General features: G+C 36.4%; 1 protein-coding gene across 1 annotated transcript in view; it reads left to right on the top strand.

Moving 5' to 3' along the window:
• Positions 1 to 2,163: 2,163 nt before the first annotated feature.
• SYN3 (synapsin III) overlaps positions 2,164 to 23,786 on the top strand; it is a 694,683-nt gene continuing 673,060 nt past the window's right edge. Inside the window, exon 1 of the mRNA XM_053718968.1 lies at positions 2,164 to 2,591. Within this exon, the coding sequence (XP_053574943.1) occupies positions 2,275 to 2,591 (317 nt within the window). The 5' untranslated portion in view covers positions 2,164 to 2,274. The remainder of the gene's footprint in view (positions 2,592 to 23,786) is intronic.

The raw sequence follows: 23,786 nt of genomic DNA, 5'->3' as shown, positions 1-23,786 counted from the left end.
AGATAGATAGATAGATAGATAGATAGACACACACACACACACACACACCAAATCCATTTTAAAACCTTTTTGACAATAATACCACTTTCTTTTAGATGTAATATGTATAAAAATAAATAATTTATTTCCATATAATTTTAGTGTCTTGTGCAAACTTTCAATAATTATTAATAGTTTACTTCAGGTCTCTGAAAGTGCAGACTTTTTCAGCGGTATGTACTTGAGCATCTAACTCACCACTTGTAATATAAATGCTAATAGTGCTCTCTGTTGCCTCCATAAAATGTATAGGGCGCGCTAAATAATGTAAAGTCCCAAAAGAGAAAGACTTAATTTGGTTTCTGAACATTTTTATTGGGAAACGGTAGGGGACACCTCTTTTCTCCACATCTTCCATCATTTTTTCTTTCTATTTTTATAAGCATGTGTAACCACAGCAGATACCTTTTTGATACCAGCTATAGCTATAGTGTTTTGTTGTGTACCCTGTCACTTCATATATATTCTCAGTTGTATTGTGATCAATTAAAATCAGTTCTAGCAGGTTTAGTTTTTAATTTGTTATTTAATAATTTATGCAAATGTATGCTAATGAGCATGTCCAGTATTTTTTTCTCCATAAAAGGTGGCAAACCTAGTTAATCGCTAAAGTCAAAAACTTTAATGATTTAGATTGAGCACCGAAATAGTAAACAACTTTCTAATTTGATTCCATTATCAGAATGCGCACAAACTTTTTATATGCACAATTTACAAGGCACCAGCTCATACCGAGCATGTGCAAGAATTCACAGTATACGTATGTGCGGTTTGTGATTGGCTGATGACTGTCAGATGATATTGGGGGAAGGAAAATTTAAATTATTGAAATTTGTCAGAAAACACATCTATTACTTATGTGAAATTCAAAGTAAGTGCTTTTGCATCATATTTTTTATTATGCATTTGTTGATTATACACTTCTGCTGGATTTAATTGTCCTTTACCATTCACTTGTAATAACAAAATGTGTTCTATTCTTATCACGGACAGAGTGTAAGATAATGCAACCTGTGAAATTGTGTAAGATAATGCATCCTGTGATATTGTGTAAGATAATGTAACCTGTGAAATTGTGTAAGATAATGCAGCCTGTGATATTGTGTAAGATAATGCAACCTGTGAAATTGTGTAAGATAATGCATCCTGTGATATTGTGTAAGATAATGTAACCTGTGAAATTGTGTAAGATAATGCAGCCTGTGATATTGTGTAAGATAATGCAACCTGTGAAATTGTGTAAGATAATGCAGCCTGTGATATTGTGTAAGATAATGCAACCTGTGAAATTGTGTAAGATAATGCAGCCTGTGAAATTGTGTAAGATAATGCAACGTGTGAAATTGTGTAAGATAATGCAACCTGTGAAATTGTATAAGATAATGCAGGCTGTGAAATTGTGTAAGATAATGCAACCTGTGAAATTGTGTAAGATAATGCAGCCTGTGAAATTGTGTAAGATAATGCAACCTGTGAAATTGTGTAAGATAATGCAACCTGTGAAATTGTGTAAGATAATGCAACCTGTGATATTGTGTAAGATAATGCAACCTGTGATATTGTGTAAGATAATACAACCTGTGAAATTGTGTAAAATAATGCAACCTGTGAAATTGTGTAAGATAATGCAACCTGTGAAATTGTGTAAGATAATACAACCTGTGAAATTGTGTAAGATAATGCAACCTGTGAAATTGTGTAAGATAATGCAACCTGTGAAATTGTGTAAGATAATGCAACCTGTGAAATTGTGTAAGATAATGCAACCTGTGAAATTGTGTAAAATAATGCAACCTGTGAAATTGATTGTGTTTCACTTGCTATTTACAGTAGTTCTGTATGTTTTCAATACAACATGAAAAAAGGGTTATAGCTCCACCAGCTTTTCATATGAAATGTAGCATATTGAGCTCTAAATTTGTTATCTGAGGTACATATATACTGTGTGTATGTATATATATATATATATATTATATATATATATATATATATATATATATATATATATATATATATATATATATATATATATACACACACAGGGTATATACACACACATTTATAATGTTCATTAACTGATATTTTAAAATGCCCAAAATAATTTCTCTTTCTTTCTACAGATAGCGCTTACGTCAAAGTGCATGTGATCTTGACAAGAGGTCAAAAAAGATAATTGGCTCCAGCAGAAAAAGTAATCCTTTACAACTAAGAAACTGATTTAAAAGACCTGAAGCCATGAATTTCCTACGTAGACGTCTCTCAGACAGCAGTTTTGTGGCCAACCTTCCCAATGGCTACATGATGGACCTTCAAAGGCCGGATAATTCCACCAGCTCCCCAGTGTCACCAGCCGCAGAGAGGAAACAGCAGCCACAAACAGTTCCAACCTCAGCATCTACACCCAGTTCCGGCCTCTTTAGCTCTTTCACCAACGCGGTAAAGCAAACCACTCAGGCAGCAGCTGGATTGGTAGAACAGACAGGACCTCCTGCACCACCGGTGATACTAAAGCCCAAGATTCTTCTGGTGATAGACGATGCTCACACAGACTGGTAAGAAAGGAAAAATGACTACATCTTATCACCTATTAAAGAAAGATACAAAAGCTGTGCAAAATATGTTTAAAATCACATGAAGTTTTTTTATTTTTTCTGGAAATATTTCAAAAAACCAAATTATCTTAAAGGGACATAATACTCATATGCTAAATCACTTGAAACTGATGCAGTATAGCTGTAAAAAGCTGAAAATATCACCTGAGCATCTCTATGTAAAAAAGGAAGATATTTTACCTCACAATTTCCTCAGCTCAGCAGAGTAAGTTCTGTGTAAAAAGTTATACTCAGTTGTTGCTCAGCTGCAGGTAAAACATATAAAAATGAAGAAATGCACTGCAGCCAATCAGCATCAACAGTGCTGAGGTCATGAACTCTTTTACTGTGATCTCATGAGATTTCACTTAACTCTCATGAGATTTCATTGTAAACTTCCTTAAACTGAATACGGAAATAAGATGAGTGTGCATGTAAGCTCATTCCCTTAGCTGTCCCGGGTATCATGGCCCTTTAATAGTTTGTAGATCTACCTTTAATCCCTGAGCAAAAAACAGCTTTCAATTTCTCATGTATACATTGGGTCTGTTCTTAGACCAATTATGTTAAAGGGATATGGAAGACAAAATTAAACTTTTATGATTTAAAATAAACATTCTAATTTGCGTCTGTTATCAAACTAACCTCATTTTCTTGGTATTCTTTATTGCAGCTTAGCTCCTTTTTGTGTAAGCATACTGAGGTAGTCTCAGGAATGTGCATGTGTCTTGAGCAGTTTAATAATAATGTTCTACATATAGTGCTTAAGACATATGCACATTATTGAGCCTACCTCAGTATGCTGTGATGGAACTGTGAGTGCCATCAGAATCAAGTAAGTTTGATTTTGAGTTCCACATACTTTAAACATATTCATCAGTAGTAGAGGTTGTAGTGGTTGACAAGGGAGATGTGTCTTTTTAAAGATGATACAAAAATTTGCAACAGAATTGATTACCAAGAGAGATAGATCAAATGAGTTGTGATATGAAATAGCTGGAGGACTGGACAACTGAGCGTAATGTAAAACTGAAAACCACAAAGGGCAAAATGTAAGTGTTTATGACGCAAAAAAGTTTAATTATAGACTCAGTGGCATTTTTCTGACAATAACAAAAGAGGAACAAAATTTTATTATTATTTTAAATGATGAAGAATTTTGTAATCACTAGATATCTGCATTCGGAGTGTTCAGATACTTCGTAATGTAGAATAAGAAGGCCACTTGTGCCATTTGGCTAATTTCAGAGTCAAATTTATTCTTGTGAAACTGCAACGCACTAGTAACTGGAGTTGCACAGATCTTAGTGTGTTGCAATTTCACAAGAATAAATTTGGCTCTGACAAAAACTGAACGGCATGACCAGCCAACTTCTTCTGCATTCGGAGGTGTCTGAAACCTCCCAATGCACATATCTAGTAAGCTCTTCCCTTTAACATTGGTTTATTCACAATAACAAATCAAATTTAAAAACATAAAGGGCTAAAATACAAGTTGAGTGCTTACTATTGCTTACGCTAAAGCGATATTTGCTCTCAACTCTAAAAACATTAAAACTCTGCAATTATTAGACAATCACTCAGGGTATGTAATATAAGCCTTAAGTGGTGTGATAATACATTAGAAAAACACTGCAGAGGTAACATTTAGCTGGTGTAATAGTACATTAGAAAACCTCTGCTGAGGTAAAATTTAGTTGGTGCGATAGTACATTAGAAAACCACTACTGAGGTAACATTTAGTTTGTGTGATAGTACATTAGAAAACCACTACCAAGGTAACATTTAGTTGGTGTAATAGTACATTAGAAAACCACTGCTGAGGTAACATTTCGTTGGTGTGATAGTACATTAGAAAACCACTGCTGAGGTAGCATTTAGTTGGTGTGATAGTACGTTAGAAAACCACTGCTGAGGTAACATTTAGTTGGTGTGATAGTACATTAGAAAACCACTACCATGGTAATGTTTAGCTGGTGTGATAGTACATTAGAAAACCACTTCTGAGGTAACATTTAGCTGGTGTGATAGTACATTAGAAAACCTCTACAAAGGTAGCATTTAGTTGGTGTGATAGTACATTAGAAAACCATTACCGAGGTAACATTTAGTTGGAGTGATAGTACATTAGAAAACCACTACCAAGGTAACATTTCGTTGGTGTGATAGTACATTAGAAAACCACGGCTGAGGTAACATTTAGTTGGTTTGATAGTACATTAGAAAACCTCTACCAAGGTAACATTTAGTTTGTTTGATAGTACATTAGAAAACCACTACTGAGGTAACATTTAGTTGGTGTAATAGTACATTAGAAAACCACTACTGAGGTAACATTTAGTTGGTGTGATAGTACATTAGAAAACCACTGCTGAGGTAAGATTTAGTTTGTGTGATAATACATTAGAAAACCACTACTGAGGTAACATTTAGTTGGTTTGATAGTACATTAGAAAACCACTACTGAGGTAGCAATCAGTTGGTGCAAAAGTACATTTAAAAACCACTGCGAAGTTAACATTTAGCTGGTGTGAAAATACATTAGAAAACCACTGCTGAGGCAATGTTTAGTTGCTGTGATAGTACATTAGAAATCTTCTGCCGAGGTAAAATTTAGTTTGTTTGATAGTACATTAGAAAACCACTACCGAGGTAACATTTAGTTGGTGTAATAATACATTAGAAAACCACTGCCGAGGTAACATTTAGCTGGTGTGATAGTATATTAGAAAACAACTGCTGAGGTAACATTTAGTTGGTGTGAAAGTATATTAGAAAACCACTACTGAGGTAACATTTAGTTGGTGTGATAGTACATAAGAAAACCACTACTGCTGAAACATTTAGTTGGTGTGATAGTACATAAGAAAACCACTGCTGAGGTAACATTTAGTTGGTGTAATAGTACATTAGAAAACCACTGCTGAGGTAACATTTCTTTGGTGTGATAGTACATTAGAAAATAACTGCTGAGGTAACATTTCGTTGGTGTAATAGTACATTAGAAAACCACTACTGAGGTAACATTTAGGTGGTGTAATAGTACATTAGAAAACCACTACTGAGGTAACATTTAGTTGGTGTGATAGTACATTAGAAAACCACTACTGATGTAACATTTAGTTGGTGTGATAGTACATTAGAAAACCACTACCAAGGTAACATTTAATTGGTGTAATAGTACATTAGAAAACCACTGCTGAGGTAACATTTCGTTGGTGTGACAGTACATTAGAAAATAACTGCTGAGGTAACATTTCGTTGGTGTAATAGTACATTAGAAAACCACTACTGAGGTAACATTTAGTTGGTGTGATAGTACATTAATTAGAAAACCACTACTGAGGTAACATTTCGTTGGTGTGATAGTACATTAGAAAACCACTGCTGAGGTAACATTTAGTTGGTGTAATAGAACATTAGAACACCAATGCTGAGGTAACATTTCGTTGGTGTGATAGTACATTAGAAAATAACTGCTGAGGTAACATTTCGTTGGTGTAATAGTACATTAGAAAACCACTACTGAGGTAACATTTATTTGGTGTGATAGTACATTAGAAAATAACTGCTGAGGTAACATTTCGTTGGTGTGATAGTACATTAGAAAATAACTGCTGAGGTAACATTTCGTTGGTGTGATAGTACATTAGAAAATAACTGCTGAGGTAAGATTTAGTTGGTATGATAGTACATTAGAAAATTACTACCGAGGTAACGTTTAGTGCATCACAAAAAAAAAGAAATGATCTACCCATATTAAGACATTAGATTTGTGTATGCACTTACAAGTTTAAGTATCTTTTTTTGCTTTGGTGCACAGAACTATATTCACCGTTTTATTTCACTAATACCTAGGTAGGCTTATGAACATGCACGTGTCTTCAACAGGTGGAGGTGTTGTTACTGGTGTTACATGGGCAAGGTCAGGCATGGAGGTGCAGTGGTTCTGAGGGGTGTGTAGTTTGGTAGGTGTAGGATGCGGCCTATCTAAAAGGACAGGGACAGCTAGTGATCATTTTTACCTTTTTACACTCTTACTCAGCCCAATAAAGATGCAAAATAGAAGATTGTGGGTGCTTTGAATCTCATGCCCTTTAAAACCTCCACTGCTTTGTATGCTAAGGATATGATTTGGTTGCAGGTACTTCTATAGCAAAAGACAAAGCAAATTTCGACAAACTTATTGATAAAATCACAAACATATAACAAACAAATACGCCAGTTGAAAACTGACTTTGGTTGCAGCCTCATTTTCATTTTTTTTTTAATTTTTGTGATGAAATGCGACAAAGGTGAGAATCTGTTTTAAATTGTTTAATGTTTCTGATTGGCTGATAGAATCCTATCAGCCAATCGGAATTCAAGGGAATTCAAGGGACGCCATCTTGGATGACGTCCCTTAAAGGAACCGTCATTCGTCGGGAGTTCGTTGTGGAGGAAGGATGTTCCGCGTCGGCGGGATGAAGTTGGATCCGGAAGAAAGAAGATTGAAGATGTCGCTTGATAGAAGACTTCAGCCCGATGATGGACCTCTTCAGCGCCCGCTTGGATCAAGACTTCAGCCCGATGATGGACCTCTTCAGCGCCCACTTGGATCAAGACTTCAGCTCGATGATGGACCTCTTCAGCGCCCGCTTGGATCAAGACTTCAGCCCGATGATGGACCTCTTCAGCCCCCGCTTGGGCTTGGATGAAGATTTTGGAGCCTCTTCTGGACTGATCGGTGATACCCGGCGTGGTGAAGACAAGGTAGGAAGATCTTCAGGGGCTTAGTGTTAGGTTTATTTAAGGGGGGTTTGGGTTAGATTAGGGGTATGTGGGTGGTGGGTTGTAATGTTGGGGGGGTATTGTATGTTTTTTTTACAGGCAAAAGAGCAGAATTCTTTGGGGCATGCCCCGCAAAAGGCTCTTTTAAGGGCTGGTAAGGTAAAAGAGCTTTTCTATTTTTATTTTAGAATAGGGTAGGGCATTTTTTTATTTTGCGGGGGCTTTGTTATTTTATTAGGGGGCTTAGAGTAGGTGTAATTAGCTTAAAATTGTTGTAATATTTTTCAAATGTTTGTAAATTATTTTTTTATTTTTTGTAACTTAGTTCTTTTTTTATTTTTTGTACTTTAGTTAGTTTATTTAATTGTATTTATTTGTAGGTATTTTATGTAATTAATTTATTGATAGTGTAGTGTTAGGTTTAATTGTAGATAATTGTAGGTATTTTATTTAAATAATTTATTGATAGTGTAGTGTTAGGTTTAATTGTAACTTAGGTTAGGATTTATTTTACAGGTAATTTTGTAATTATTTTAACTAGGTAGCTATTAAATAGTTATTAACTATTTAATAGCTATTGTACCTGGTTAAAATAAATACAAAGTTACCTGTAAAATAAATATTAATCCTAAAATAGCTACAATATAATTATAATTTATATTGTAGCTATATTAGGGTTTCTTTTACAGGTAAGTATTTAGCTTTAAATAGGATTAATTTATTTAATAAGAGTTAATTTATTTCGTTAGATAAAAATTATATTTAACTTAGGGGGGTTTTAGGGTTAGACTTAGCTTTAGGGGTTAATACATTTATTAGAGTAGCGGTGAGGTCCGGTCGGCAGATTAGGGGTTAATACTTGAAGTTAGGTGTCAGCGATGTTAGGGAGGGCAGATTAGGGGTTAATACTATTTATTATAGGGTTATTGAGGCGGGAGTGAGGCGGATTAGGGGTTAATAACTTTATTATAGTAGCGGTGAGGTCCGGTCGGCAGATTAGGGGTTAATAATTGTAGTTAGGTGGCGGCGACGTTGGGGGCGGCAGATTAGGGGTTAATAAATATAATATAGGGGTCGGCGGTGTTAGGGGCAGCAGATTAGGGGTACATAGGGATAACGTAGGTGGCGGTGGTGTACGGAGCGGCAGATTAGGGATTAATAATAATATGCAGGGGTCAGCAATAGCGGGGCGGCAGATTAGGGGTTAATAAGTGTAAGGTTAGGGGTGTTTAGACATAGGAAGTGTTTTCCCATAGGAAACAATGGGGCTGCGTTAGGAGCTGAATGCTGCTTTTTTTGCAGGTGTTAGGTTTTTTTTTCAGCTCAAACTGCCCCATTGATTCCTATGGGGGAATCGTGCACGAGCACGTTTTTGAAGCTGGCCGCGTCCGTAAGCACTGCTGGTATTTAGAGTTGCAGTGGCGGTAAATATGCCTGTACGCTCCCTTTTGGGAGCCTAACACAGCCCTTCTGTGTACTCTAAATACCAGCGGTATTTAAAAGGTGCGGGGAAAAAAAAGCACGCGTAGCTAACGCACCCCTTTGGCCGCAGAACTCTAAATCTAGCGGTAAGTTTGTGGAAAGTATGAAAACAGGTGATGGGGCCTGGCCTATTATGACTTGCTTTCTCAAGATTTCACTCTAAACTTACTATAGTTATTAAAGGGATATGAAACCCAAACATTTTCTTTTGTGATTCAGACAGAACATACAATTTCAACATTTTCCAATTTTCTTCATTACCAAATTAGTTTGTTCCCGTGGTATTCTTTGTTGAAGAGATAGTTTGATAGGTGTCTGGAGCACTACATTGCCGGAAATAATGCAGCCATCTAGCTTTCTTGTATGTAAATAGCATTCTTGCAAAACTGCTGCAATATAGAATGTATATGATTATAGAAGTAAATTAGAAAGTTGCTCAAAATTGCATGCTCTATCTGATTCATGAAAGAAAAATTTGCGTTTTATCTCCATTTAATTCTGCTTAACACTAATTTAATACATTTTATTTATATATTTAGATACATTGTAAGAAATTATGTTTTGTTAAACTTTTACATCTAGTGATTACACTAATTAAATCATATTAAATGAATTATCCCAACATTCTTTCTATTTTCTTTCTACATAAAGTGCTCAGGTCATGTGCGGCTCATACCTTGTCTGGACAAAAAAGTTAAGGAACTAGAAATTTACAACAACATGTAATTAGGGCATGTAATTTTAAACAACTTTCCAATTTACTTTTATTACCAATTTTGCTTTGTTCTCTTGGTATTCTTAGTTGAAAGCTAAATCTAGGAGGTGCTAATTTCTTAGACCTTGAAGACTGCCTCTAATCGGAAATCATTTTGACAGTTTTTCACCACTAGAGGGCGTTAGTTCATGTGTTTCATATATATAACATTGAGCACGTGAAGCTCCTAAGAGCAAGCACTGATTGGCTAAAAATGCATGCCTGTCAAAAGAACTGAAATAAGGGGGCAGTTTGCAGAGGCATAGATACAAGGTAATCACAGAGGTAAAAAGTATATTAATATAACTGTGTTGGTTATGCAAAATTGGGTAATGGGTAATAAAGGGATTATCTACCTTTTTAAACAACACAAATTCTGGTGTTTACTGTCCCTTTAATTGTCTTAGTTTGAGAGTGTCCCAAGGAAGATGGGTCCCATAACTGTTTAAATGGCTATGAAAAGCATGCAATAATTATCCTGCATATAACAGTAGAACAGTAAACAATAGTTATGAGGGGTATTTCTCATAAAAAAGCTTAAAGGGATATGGAACATAATACGACATTTTTTAATCACAATTTTCTTTTTAGTAAAATAAACATCCTATAATGACAGACAGCTTTGTGTAATGATTACGATTAATCTGCACATTCACTAATTTATGCTGAGGTTTTGGTCGACTGAGGATGTACACACAGTGAGCATGCAATACTTAATGGCCCTTAATGCACATGCAATCAGGAGTGTGCTTTTACATCATGAATATGTTAAATAGCTATTGGGTACGGCTAAACGATTGAATGCTTGGTTTTAACAAGTCTACTTTTGAGGGCAGCTGTTCAGTCAGAAATAATGATTAACATTTTAATTTTTTTTCTTCATATTTACAAGCATTATTTAACATTAGAAGTAAGGGGATTTAAATTACTTTATTTAATGCATCACTGTTTAAGTGCCAATTACAGCAAATGTTTATAGTCCTTTAAGTAAAAGCTATTTAAAGGGACAGTCTTTTGTTGTTTAAAAAGAAAGATAATACCTTTATTACCCATTCCCCAGCTTTCCATAGCCAACACTGTTATAGAAATACACTTTTTACTTCTGTAATTACCTTGTATCTAAGCCTCTGCAGACTGCCCCCTTATTTCAGTTCTTTTGACAGACTTGCATTTTAGCCAATCAGTGCTCACTCCAGGGTAACTTCACATGCATGAGTTCAATGTTACCTATATGAAACACATGGACTAATGCCCTCTAGTGGTCAAAATGCATTCAGATTAGAGGCAGTCTTCAAGGTCTAAGAGATTAGCATATGAAACTCCTAGGTTTAGCTTTCAACTAAGAATACCAAGAGAACAAAGCAAAATTGGTAATAAAAGTAAATTGGAAAGTTGTTTAAAATTACATTTCTTATTTAAATCATGAAAGTTTTTTTGGACTTCACTGTCCCTTTAAATGTATATATAAAGTAGCAGTAAAGACATATTTGTGCAGTAAGGACATGGAGGTTAAAGTTTTTTTAAAAATGCTCAACATATTCTTGTTATCAAATGTACCTCTTTTTCATGGTATAAATTGTTTAAACTTCTCTCCTACATAACAGCATACTGAGGTGGTCTCAGGAGCGTGTACAGGTTTTTATTCTCTGTGTTCATTATTTGATTGGTTATGTGAATAACATTAACCCCGTGACCATATGTGACGTATATATACGTCATGCGATACGAAGCAGAAAGCTCCAGCTGTAAAGTTATAGCCGAGAGCTGGAGTGCCTGAGCTACACTGCAGAAAATAAAATGAAGTGAGGGATGGATGGGGAGCTACACTACAGAAAAAAATGTGGAATGGGGGACCCTAACTAACGAATGCCAGAGGGGGGAGGTGTGGGGACCACTACACTACAGAAAGCATTTAAACGCAAAGCAGCCTACATTAGTTAGACCTTCAACAGCTTTACTAATGTTACCCATTTTAAGAGAGGGTCAGGCTCTATATAGCAGCAAAGCCCAAATAAGAGCTAGGCCCATAGGCCCATATGAAAATGATACATCATATATATAAATAAGAGCCTGCAATATAGCTTCATTATTTATTTTGTCCTCTTTTCCTGTAATTCCATTCTGAATTTGTGAGCTTTTCAGTTCCTGTTAGAAATGGAAGTGCAGAACTCTGTTATATTCCACGCAGCCATTGGTTACAACCATACAAACTAAAGAAAAAAACCAAAACAACAACAGTATAAAAACATCCTTTTTTTTTTAAGTAAAAACTATAAAATATTTTAGTAATTTAAAGGGATATGAAACCCATTTTTTTTCTTTCATGATTCATATAGAGCATGCAATTTTAAGTAACTTTCTAATTCCTAAAAATGGGCCAGCTCCTAAGCCTACATTGCTGCTTTTTCAAATAAAGATACCAAGAGAACGGAAAAAAAATTATAATAGGAGAAAATGAGAAAGTTGCTTAAAATTGCATGTTCTATCCGAATCATAAAAGAAAAAAAAAAATGGGTCTCATATCCCTTTTATATAGAATACAATACAAGCCATTACATGTGAATATGAAAAGACCTGTATGAAAGTGGTTATGTATAAAGTATCTTCTTGGATACATTATTATTGTATAATTAGTATTACCAAAACCAAAATAATATTTTGATATTTGGATGCTGCAGCTGTTTCTGCCATCTAACACTAGATGTCAGTGTTGTACTATTATGCAAGTGTGTAGAGCAGTGTTCTATAGACTCCTAGATGCTTGTAGGCTGCCGTAGGTTGTGAAGAAGGGGTAATGTTTAAAATGAATAGTGTTTTGTCACCAGTTCATTAGTGCACATTCCCACTATGGCCTTCCTGCTATAGTTGCATTAAAGCGGTATGAAACCCAACCTTTTTTTTGTCAGATTCAGAGGGGCCTATTTATGAAAGGTCTGTTGGACCTGATCCGACATTACGAATCATGTCCGACAAACCTCGCTGAATGCAGAGAGCAATACGCTCTCCGCATTTAGCATTGCACCAGCAGCTCTTGTGAACTGCTGGTGCAATGCCCTCCTGCAGATTCGCAGCCAATCGACTGCTAGCAGGGGGTGTCAATCAGCCCGATCGTATTCGATCGGTTTGAATTGCAGCGATGTCTGCCTGCCTCCTCAGAGCAGGTTGACAGGTTATGGAGCAGCGGTCCAGAAACACGAGGCTTAAAGCTCCATACGGATATGCCCTAGAGGGGCCGATTTACTAAAGTGCGGACGGACATGATACGATGTAGCGTATCATGTCCGCCGCACATCGATAAATGCCAACAGCATACGCTGTCGGCATTTATCATTGCACAAGCAGTTCTGGTGAACTGCTTGTGCAATGCCGCCCCCTGGAGATCGGCTGCTAGCAGGGGGTGTCAGTCAGTCCAATCGTATAGGATCGGGTGGATTGAAGACCGCAGCCTCAGAAGGGTTGAATTGCGGCGATGTCTGCAGGCGGACAAGTTATGGAGCAGCGGTCTTTAGTTTCCATTCGGAGCTTGATAATTCAGCCGCAGAGTATGCCATCTTAAACAACTTCACAATTTACTTATATTATGTAATTTGCTTCATTCTCTTGTTATCATTGTTGAAGGAGCAGCAGTGCACACTGGGAGCTAGCTGAACACATTGGGTGAGCCAGTGACAAGAGGCATATGTGTACAGCTAACAACCACCAGCTAGCTTCCGGCAGTGCGTTGCGTTGCTTCTCATGTGTCTTTCCTAGGTGTCCTTTTCAACAAAGGAAACCAAGAGAACTAATAAAAAAAAAATACTAGAAATAAATTAGAATGTTGTTGAAAACTGCATGCTGTGTCTGAATCATGAAAGTTTAATTGTGATTGTACTATCCCTTAAGGTTCCAAAGCCTGAAATCTCAAGCATTAAACACAAACCTATAAGTGTTTAAAACAATTGCAAATGCAAGAACTTTGGAAACATGATTGTAACAAGTAAATGTTAGTAAGCGTAAAATATTCCCATGTCTGTTTTGTTATAGAAAAGTAGTCTCACTAGACGTAATTACAAGTGGAGCAGTATTTAAGGCTTATACTCAGGTGTTAGCTAGAAGTAAGCTTTTTACGTTTGTCGGGTACCGCTATTATTACAATTTGAAAGTGAACTATTTTCGCTTGCACGCTAATCCGCCGCGCCTAACACCCATTCTTGCGCTCAAACCAGATTGCATATTCTCAAGTGCGCTACCATGATATGAAAATATGAATATTTTACATTAAAAAGTTCTTCACATTGAAGAATGTTCTATTTATATAGAAAAAAAATATTATATATATATAAATCCAGAAGACATCAGGCACTCTCTGGTATTAAGATCCACAGTTTCTTTATTGTGACGTTTTGGGGTCTTTAGCCCCTTCCTCAGACCATAAAAACATATAATTACAATAAAAACGTACCCCCCTATATATACCCCACACCGTGCAGCTAATTCAACTCATGTGTGCAGGACTGGCCAATTACGGCAACACATATGAGTCAAAACAAAAAAGCAAAGTGTAAATGCACATTCAAAGTTAAGCACATAGCAACTTTTCTACATGTAATCCTTAGAACGCATTTGTTAAGCAATTAGTCGTCAGAATTTCATTTTCAATAAAGCATAACCAAATCCTAATAAGCAATAGACTGAATCAGATAAACGGATAATGGCGTAATCTGAAATATACGTAGTTAACTTGATAACAAACACACAACCTGTTATATACTAAAGTATCCCATAACTCTGTAATATACAAGTCACAGGAATAATTAACAATTGCCAATTAATTGCCCATTCGGAAATATCAATTATATCAGAAGTGTCCCATAAGCGTACACACAGCTAGAATGTCATTGTAAAACCTCACTCGTGTGCCCAGATAGTCAGAAATGAATCTCAAGCATCAAAGTAAAAACCATTGCTACATATATATAAAACAATCCTGATCAAGCACATTGCGCTACTAGACATGCCATCATAGTCAAGCGTCTAAGTCACGGCTGCCAATGCTTGGTTATCAATCTAATTGATCACACACACATTGCCAGAATTGTCCGCTGTACATATACGTCCATTCAGCTGTGTTCAATAGAGCTCTCGTTACCAGATGCCCAGTATGCAACCACGTAAAACCAATGTTTTAAACATTGCTACGTTCGTAATAATCCTAATCCAGTGCATTGCGTTAGTAGGTGACCCATCATAGTCAGGTGTCAAGGCATCAACTCTATCTTAATTCACATCTACAAGATATCATTTCTAGCATGTCAGAGGTGTCAGCTATATGCAAATGGATAATCAGCTGTTGTAGATATAATTTTAGTTACTGATATGCACTGTCAGTAGTCCACCTCTGAATCAAATCAACCACCGATAGAGCTATAGTCATTAGCTATAGAATCAACCCATGTTCAAGATGTGAATATCTGTAATTAATCATCATAATTACCAATTAGTAATTAAGAGTTCTATAGTCAATTGTCATATATATCTGAAGGGTATCATATTGATCCCAACAGGTTATTGTGTGTCTTGTAACTAATGTCAAGGAATGGGAATATATCATATCTCTCGTTAGGACATATGGCAAATCTTATATTTTGCAAAGTGGATATTATCCAACAATAATCCAAAGTACATATTCTAGGGATCGGTCTACAAACCGGCATTTTCACCTGTGCCCATCATTGTTATAAAAGAATGAAATACAGAGTATATGGAATTCCCCTAACATCAATACTGTGGCTCAGCTTTACATTTGCAAAAACATACTATTTGGTACAGAATATATCAATGGTGAAGTACTTCAAAGGAAACAATGCATGTCCATATTAGTATTGAGTCCTCTAGGCACTAGAGTTTGAAGGGTAAAAATCCTTCTGCTCTCTTTCTGTAACAGAAGTCTTGCTCTATCACCACCCCTGGTTAAAGGCGGGACATGGTCAATGATCATGTACTTAAGTTTAGATACTGAGTGTTTAGCTAGCAAGAAATGTTTAGCGACCGGTTTGTCTGCCTTGCCAGTTGCCAGGGCATTTCTAATTGCACATCTGTGATTGGTCATGCGAGTCCTCAGGTCATCATTCGTTTTACCGACATAATATCTCCCACAACTACAATGTAACAAATACACCACATACCTTGTGGTGCAGGTTAGCCGGAACCTTATGTTGAATCTTTTGTTGGTCCAGGGGTGCGTAAAGAATTTGCCTTGCATTAGGCCATTACAGGTGGTACATCCACTACACCTGTAGCATCCAATTTTGGGTGTTCCCAACCAGGTGCCTGAATTGTAGCTTGCTTTAAAATCTGGTCTCATCAGGATATCACGTAGTGATCTGCCCCTCTTGTATCCAGTTCTCGGGACCTCATAGTTATGTAGTGGAAGACTGCTATCACTTTTGACCGTTTCCCATTTTTTTTCTCAGGATTGCTGGTGCTTCCCACTTGTCAGGAGTGAATGTGGTCACAAAGGTGAGTCTCTTCTCTGCCTCAGTGCTAGGTGTCTTTTTCTTTAAGGCTTCATCTTGGGTGAGCTTTCCCACTTCATTCATTGTAGCTTGAAGATTCTTTTCATAGTAACCCCTACTCCGAAATTTCTTATTCATGTCAATAAATTGTTCCTCCTTCAGTATGTTCACAGAGTTATTTCTAATAACCCTTTTCAGCAGTGATTTTGGAAGAGCTCGTTTCAAGGCCGGAGGATGTCAGCTATCAGCCCTAAGCAGGGAGTTCCTATCTGTCTCCTTGCTGTAGAGAGTCGTTTCAAGATGCTGTTGACTTTTGAAAATTCTCAGATCCAGAAAATCAATATTTGTCTTTGAGGATGTCAGCTTGAACTTCAAATTGTCAGTAGTATGGTTCAGGGTATCAACCCATAAACTGAGTTCATCTCGGGTACCTGACCAGATCAGGAACAGATCGTCTATATACCTCCTGTATAGCCGTATTCTGTTATCCCTGAAGCAATCAGTTATGTGATCTTCAAAGTCTGACATGTAGAGATTTGCATAGGATTGGGCCACGTTGGACCCCATTGTTGTTCCTGCCATCTGTAGATAGTACTTTTGTTCAAACTTGAAGTAGTTGAGAGTCAGACAGTATTCTAGGAGTTGTAATAGTACCTCTGATGGCTAGAATATGTACTTTGGATTATTGTTGGATAATATCCACTTCGCAAAATATAAGATTTGCCATATGTCCTAACGAGAGATATGATATATTCCCATTCCTTGACATTAGTTACAAGACACACAATAACCTGTTGGGATCAATATGATACCCTTCAGATATATATGAAAATTGACTATAGAACTCTTAATTACTAATTGGTAATTATGATGATTAATTACAGATATTCACATCTTGAACATGGGTTGATTCTATAGCTAATGACTATAGCTCTATTGGTGGTTTATTCGATTCAGAGGTGGACTACTGACAGTGCATATCAGTAACTAAAATTATGTCTACAACAGCTGATTATCCATTTACATATAGCTGACACCTCTGACATGCTAGAAATGATATCTTGTAGATGTGAATTAAGATAGAGTTGATGGCTTGACACCTGACTATGATGGGTCACCTACTAGCGCAATGCGCTGGATTAGGATTATAACGAACGTAGCAATGTTTAAAACATTGGTTTTACATTGTTGCATACCGGGCATCTAGTAACGAGGGCTCTATTGAACACAGCTGAATGGACATATATGTATAGCAGACAATTCTGGCGATGTGTGTGTGATCAATTAGTTTGATAACCAAGCATTGGCAGCCGTGACTTAGACGCTTGACTATGATGGCATGTCTAGTAGCACAATGTGCTTGATCAGGATTGTTGTATATATATGTAGCAATGGTTTTTACTTTGATGCTTGAGATTGGAATCAGAACATTTGAATGTGAAATATTTAAAGGACATACACAGTATAACACTTTATTAAAAATGAATATTACATCAATATCATTTTACATGTTTTCATCTACTTAACTGCAAAGGGCTCCAATGCACTTATATATATATGTCTATATATGTCTGTACATAGGTATTTATGACCGCTGCTCCATAACTTGTCCGTCTGCTCTGAGGCCGCGGACAGAAATCAACCCGATTGAATACGATCGGGTTGATTGACACCCCACTACTTCGTATCATGTCCACTCACACATTGATAAATATGCCCCCTTGTGTAAAGTGCATCAGGTTAAATAAAAACCATTAGTTAAATGGGGTTAGAGCTGCTACCAATCCAGGTCATTCTCACAATGTCCTGATAAAAGGATAGAGGGAGAGAGACAAAATGACAAATGTACTTGGAGTTAGGGGATATTTGTAGTGCTGGGGAAAGAGATACTCAGATTGTACAAAGTGACCACAAAGATAGGGTAAGAAAGATCATGAGTAGGGATGGGCGAATGTTTCGCAACATTCGAAAAACGGCACGAATTTTAACACATTCGTTCGTTCGAATCGAATTTCGAATGTTTACATAACATTCTAACATTCGATTTTCAAATATTCGGTTTCGAATTTTACGATTACATTCGAAAATATTCGAATTCGAAAAATTCGAATTTAGATTGTAATAGTATTTCTAATGCTTTTTCTTTAAATGTAATATTCGAATTATGCAATATTCGAATTCGAAAAATTCGAATTTAGATTGTAATAGTATTTCTAATGCTTTTTCTTTAAATGTAATATTCGAATTATACAATATTCGAATTCGAAAAATTCGAATTTAGATTGTAATAGTATTTCTAATGCTTTTTCTTTAAATGTAATATTCGAATTATGCAATACGTGTATTCGAAAAATTCGAATTTAGATTGTAATAGTATTTCTAATGCTTTTTCTTTAAATGTAATATTCGAATTATGCAATACGTGTATTCGAATTCGAAAAATTCGAATTTAGATTGTAATAGTATTTCTAATGCTTTTTCTTTAAATGTAATATTCGAATTATGCAATACGTGTATTCGAATTCGAAAAATTCGAATTTAGATTGTAATAGTATTTCTAATGCTTTTTCTTTAAATGTAATATTCGAATTATGCAAAATTCGAATTCGAAAAATTCGAATTTAGATTGTAATAGTATTTCTAATGCTTTTTCTTTAAATGTAATATTCGAATTATACAATATTCGAATTCGAAAAATTCGAATTTAGATTGTAATAGTATTTCTAATGCTTTTTCTTTAAATGTAATATTCGAATTATGCAATACGTGTATTCGAATTCGAAAAATTCGAATTTAGATTGTAATAGTATTTCTAATGCTTTTTCTTTAAATGTAATATTCGAATTATGCAATACGTGTATTCGAATTCGAAAAATTCGAATTTAGATTGTAATAGTATTTCTAATGCTTTTTCTTTAAATGTAATATTCGAATTATGCAATATTCGAATTCGAAAAATTCGAATTTAGATTGTAATAGTATTTCTAATGCTTTTTCTTTAAATGTAATATTCGAATTATGCAATATTCGAATTCGAAAAATTCGAATTTAGGTTGTAATAGTATTTCTAATGCTTTTTCTTTAAATGTAATATTCGAATTATGCAATATTCGAATTCGAAAAATTCGAATTTAGATTGTAATAGTATTTCTAATGCTTTTTCTTTAAATGTAATATTCGAATTATGCAATACGTGTATTCGAATTCGAAAAATTTGAATTTAGATTGTAATAGTATTTCTAATGCTTTTTCTTTAAATGTAATATTCGAATTATGCAATACGTGTATTCGAATTCGAAAAATTCGAATTTAGATTGTAATAGTATTTCTAATGCTTTTAAATGTAATATTCGAATTATGCAATATTCGAATTCGAAAAATTCGAATTTATATTCGAATTCGAAAAATTCGAATTTATATTCGAATTCGAAAAATTCGAATTTATATTCGAATTCGAAAAATTCGAATTTCGAATGTAGACATTCGATATAATTATAAACATTCGAATTCGAAAGTGACATTCGAAAACTGTAAATAACATTCGATTTTCGAATTTTTAAGAATATTCGTTCTTATCGACATTCGAATTTAGAATTCGAATTTCGGTAATAACATTCGTTCTACATTCGAAATTCGAAAATTTGCACATTCGCCCATCCCTAATCATGAGATACAGCCATGCAGTGTGCCTACAATACTGGCAGGGGGCAAATCATAAAATACAGAGGGATTGTGAAGTAACAATGCCCACAGTGCCTGCAGTGCTGAGGACAGAGGGATTATGAGGTAGCATTGAACACAGTGTCTTCAGGGCTGAGGTGAGAGGTATTATGAGGTAACACTACACACAGTGCCTGCAGGGCTAAATATAGAGGGATTTTTTGGTAACATTGCACATAGTGCCTGCTGGGCTGAGGGGAGAGGGAATATGAGGTAACACTGCACACTGTGTCTGCAAGTCTGAGGACAGAGAGAATATGAGGTAACACTACACACAGTGCCTGCAGGTCTGAGGAGAGAGAGATTATGAGGTAACAATGCACACAGTGCCTGCAGGTCTGAGGAGAGAGAGATTATGAGGTAACAATGCACACAGTGCCTGCAGGTCTGAGGAGAGAGAGATTATGAGGTAACACTACACACAGTGCCTGCAGGTCGGAGGAGAGAGAGATTATGAGCTAGTACTGCGCACAGTGCCTACAGGTCTGAGGAGAGAGGGATTTTGAGCTAACATTACACACATTTCCTGTAGGATTTAATAGAGAGGAATCATGTGGTTTAGAACCAATTGCTGGTTTGGAACGTTGTTGTTGCTACATTATGGACCCTGTATAAGTTAATAAAGGTTTTTTTTAACTACTATTTTGGAGGCTGGAAATCCTTTTGAATTTTGGAATGTGATGTTGGGACCTGGCTAATCCCTTTTTTTGTGCCCCAAATTTGGCGAGATGTGCTGGCTTCCCTTGTGAATACTTATAGCATTTATCATTGCACAAGCAGTTCTTGTGAACTGCTTGTGCAATGTCCCCCCTGCAAGTTTGCGGCCAATTGGCTGCTAGCAGGGGGTGTCAATCAGCCTGATCGTATAGGATCAGATGTATTGATGTCCGCAGCCTCAGAGGCAGCAGACCAGTTAAGGAGCAGCGGTCTTAAGATCACTGCTTCATAACTGCTGTTTCCAGTGAGCCTAAAAGCTCGCGCGGAAACAGGGGCATTAGGGGCCATTTGGCCCTTGATAAATCGGCCCCAATGTCTACATGGCTAAGGAGAGAGAGGGAATGTGAGGTAAAGTTTCACATAGTGCCTCCAGGTCTGAGGAGAGAGGGATTATGAGGTAACATTGCGCACAGTGCCTGCAGGGTTAAGGATAGAGGAATTAAGAGGTAACAATACACACTGTGCCCGCAGGGCTAAGGAGAGAGCTATTATGAGGTAACATTGCACACAGTGCCTGCAAGGCCTAGTATAGAAGGATTATGAGATAGCACTAAACACAGGACTACAGATTTGAGGACAGAGGGATTATGAGGTAACTTTTGCACATAGTGCCTGCAGGATTGAGGAGAGAGGGATTATGAGGTAACAATACACACAGGCATACAGGTTTTAGGAGAGAGGAATTATGAGGTAACTTCTGCACAAAGTGCCTGCAGGGCTGAGGAGAGAAGGATTATGAGGTAACATTGCACACAGTGCCTCCAGGTTTAATGATAGAGGGATTATGAGGTAACACTACACACAGTGCCTGCATGGCTAAGGAGAGAGGTATTATGAGGTAGCATTGCACACAGTGCTTGTAGGGTTTAGTAGAGAGGGACTACACACAGGACTACAGGTTTGAGGAGAGAAAGATTGTGAGGTAATTTCTCCACAAAGTGCCTGCAGGGCTGAGAAGAGAGGGATTATGAGGTAACATTGCACACACTGCTTGCAGGGTTTAGTCGAGAGGGATTATGAGGTAACACTACACACAGGACTACAGGCCTGAGAACAGAGGGATTGTGAGGTAACACAGGATTGATGAGAGAGGGATTATGAGGTAACAGTACACACAGTGCCTGCAGGATTGATGAGAGAGGGATTATTCCTGTGCCTAAACAATCAACAGCAGTCTGTCTTAATGACTTTCGCCCCATTGCACTCACTTCAGCCTTTATGAAATGTTTCGAGAGGCTGGTCATGGCCTATCTTAAAACTTGCCTACCGCCTGCATTGGATCCTAACCAATATGCGTATCGTCAAAATAGGTCAACAGAAGATGCTATCTCGTCAGCTCTGCATTTTGCCCTCACTCATTTAGATCACAATAACACCTATGTTAGAATGTTGTTTATTGATTTTAGTTCGGCATTTAACACAGTTGTTCCTATTAAGCTGGTTGCCAAACTCCATGATCTTGGCATAAATACTTTATTATGCAACTGGATTCTGGACTTCTTGACAAACAGACCGCAATTGGTAAAAATTGGTAATCACACCTCATCTACTCTGACCCTTAATACTGGTGTTCCACAAGGGTGTGTATTGAGTCCACTGCTATATTCTCTTTTTACCCATGACTGTTTGCCTAAGTATGTATCCAATAGTATTATCAAGTTTGCTGATGACACCACTGTGATAGGCCAGATCAGTAACAATGATGAATCAGCTTATAGAGAAGAAATAAGGCAACTGGCTATTTGGTGTGCTGAGAACAACCTGGACCTAAACACTAAAAAAACTAAAGAAATTATTATTGATTTTAGGAAATCTAATCGATGTTTGCAATTGCCCATTCATATAAATGGAACTGAGGTTGAACGTGTACCAAGTTTCAAGTTTCTGGGCATACACATCTCTGAGGATTTGACTTGGTCTTTGAACACCTCAACTTTAGTGAAAAAAGCACAACAACGTCTCTATTTTTTAAGAACACTGAAAAAAGTTAATTTATCTACTCAGATTTTAATTAATTTTTATCGCTGTACTATTGAGAGTATTCTCACCAACTGTATTACACTATGGTATGGAAACTGTACTAATTCTGATCGCAAAGCTCTGCAACGGGTTGTTAAAACCGCCCAGTATATCATAGGTGCTCAGTTACCTACCATTGAAGATCTTCAAAGCAGACATAGTCTTTTAAAGGCCTATCGAATTATTCATGATCCCTTCCATGTTAGCAACAGACTATTTGCCCTTTTACCATCTGGGAGACGTTATAGAAGCTTAAAAGGAAAAACTGCTAGATTACGGAATAGTTTTTTCCCAAGAGCCATTACTCTGCTAAATAATAACTTTTAAAAATCTCTCTTATGCTCATAGCCTTTTTCAACTTTTTAATTTTTTATCCTTCTGATGATTAGATCTTTTTATTATATTGAAGAAAGTGCTAAATTAATGGTTTTAATTTAATTTATTGATTGTCCTGTTAATGGTTCTTTTTCACCTCACTTTATATTCACATAACACATATAATATAAAATACACATATGATTCATATAAAACACTCATTATTCACATCATATATATAATGCAAATGTACACATATGTGTGCAAGATGACTAATTTTTTATTACATTTTTTTACACATATATATAATTTTTTGTATGGAACTGATTTTTTTTTGCACTTGCACTTTATTACACTTACATTGTACTTACTTTTGTGGTATAGAAATTTTCTGCACAAGTCACTTGAATTTTTTGCTATCTATTAGTTTTTACCATTATAGTGCTATCTGTGTATAGGATTGGTTAGATTTTCAAATATAATTTCGTTGTCTCTGTTTTCCTACTTTGTACAATGACAATAAAACGAATCTAATCTAATCTAATGAGATAACAGTACACATAGGGCCTCCAGGGTTAATGATAGATGGATTATGAGGTAACACTACACACAGTGCCTGTATGGTTAAGGAGAGAGGGATTATGAGGTATAGTGATGTCGCGAATATAAAAATTTGGGTTGGCGAACGCGAACTTCCGCAAAAGTTTGCGAATGGGCGAACCGGGCGAACCGCCATAGACTTCAATAGGCAGGTGAATTTTAAAACCCACAGGGACTCTTTCTGGCCACAATAGTGATGGAAAAGTTGTTTCAAGGGGACTAACACCTGGACTGTGGCGTGCCGGAGGGGGATCCATGGCAAAACTCCCATGGAAAATTACATAG

The sequence above is a fragment of the Bombina bombina genome, chromosome 6, assembly GCF_027579735.1.
Source record: "Bombina bombina isolate aBomBom1 chromosome 6, aBomBom1.pri, whole genome shotgun sequence".
Taxonomy (NCBI): Eukaryota; Metazoa; Chordata; class Amphibia; order Anura; family Bombinatoridae; genus Bombina; species Bombina bombina.
Note: the sequence above shows the minus strand (reverse complement) of the source record. Positions and strands in the feature narration are given on the sequence as shown.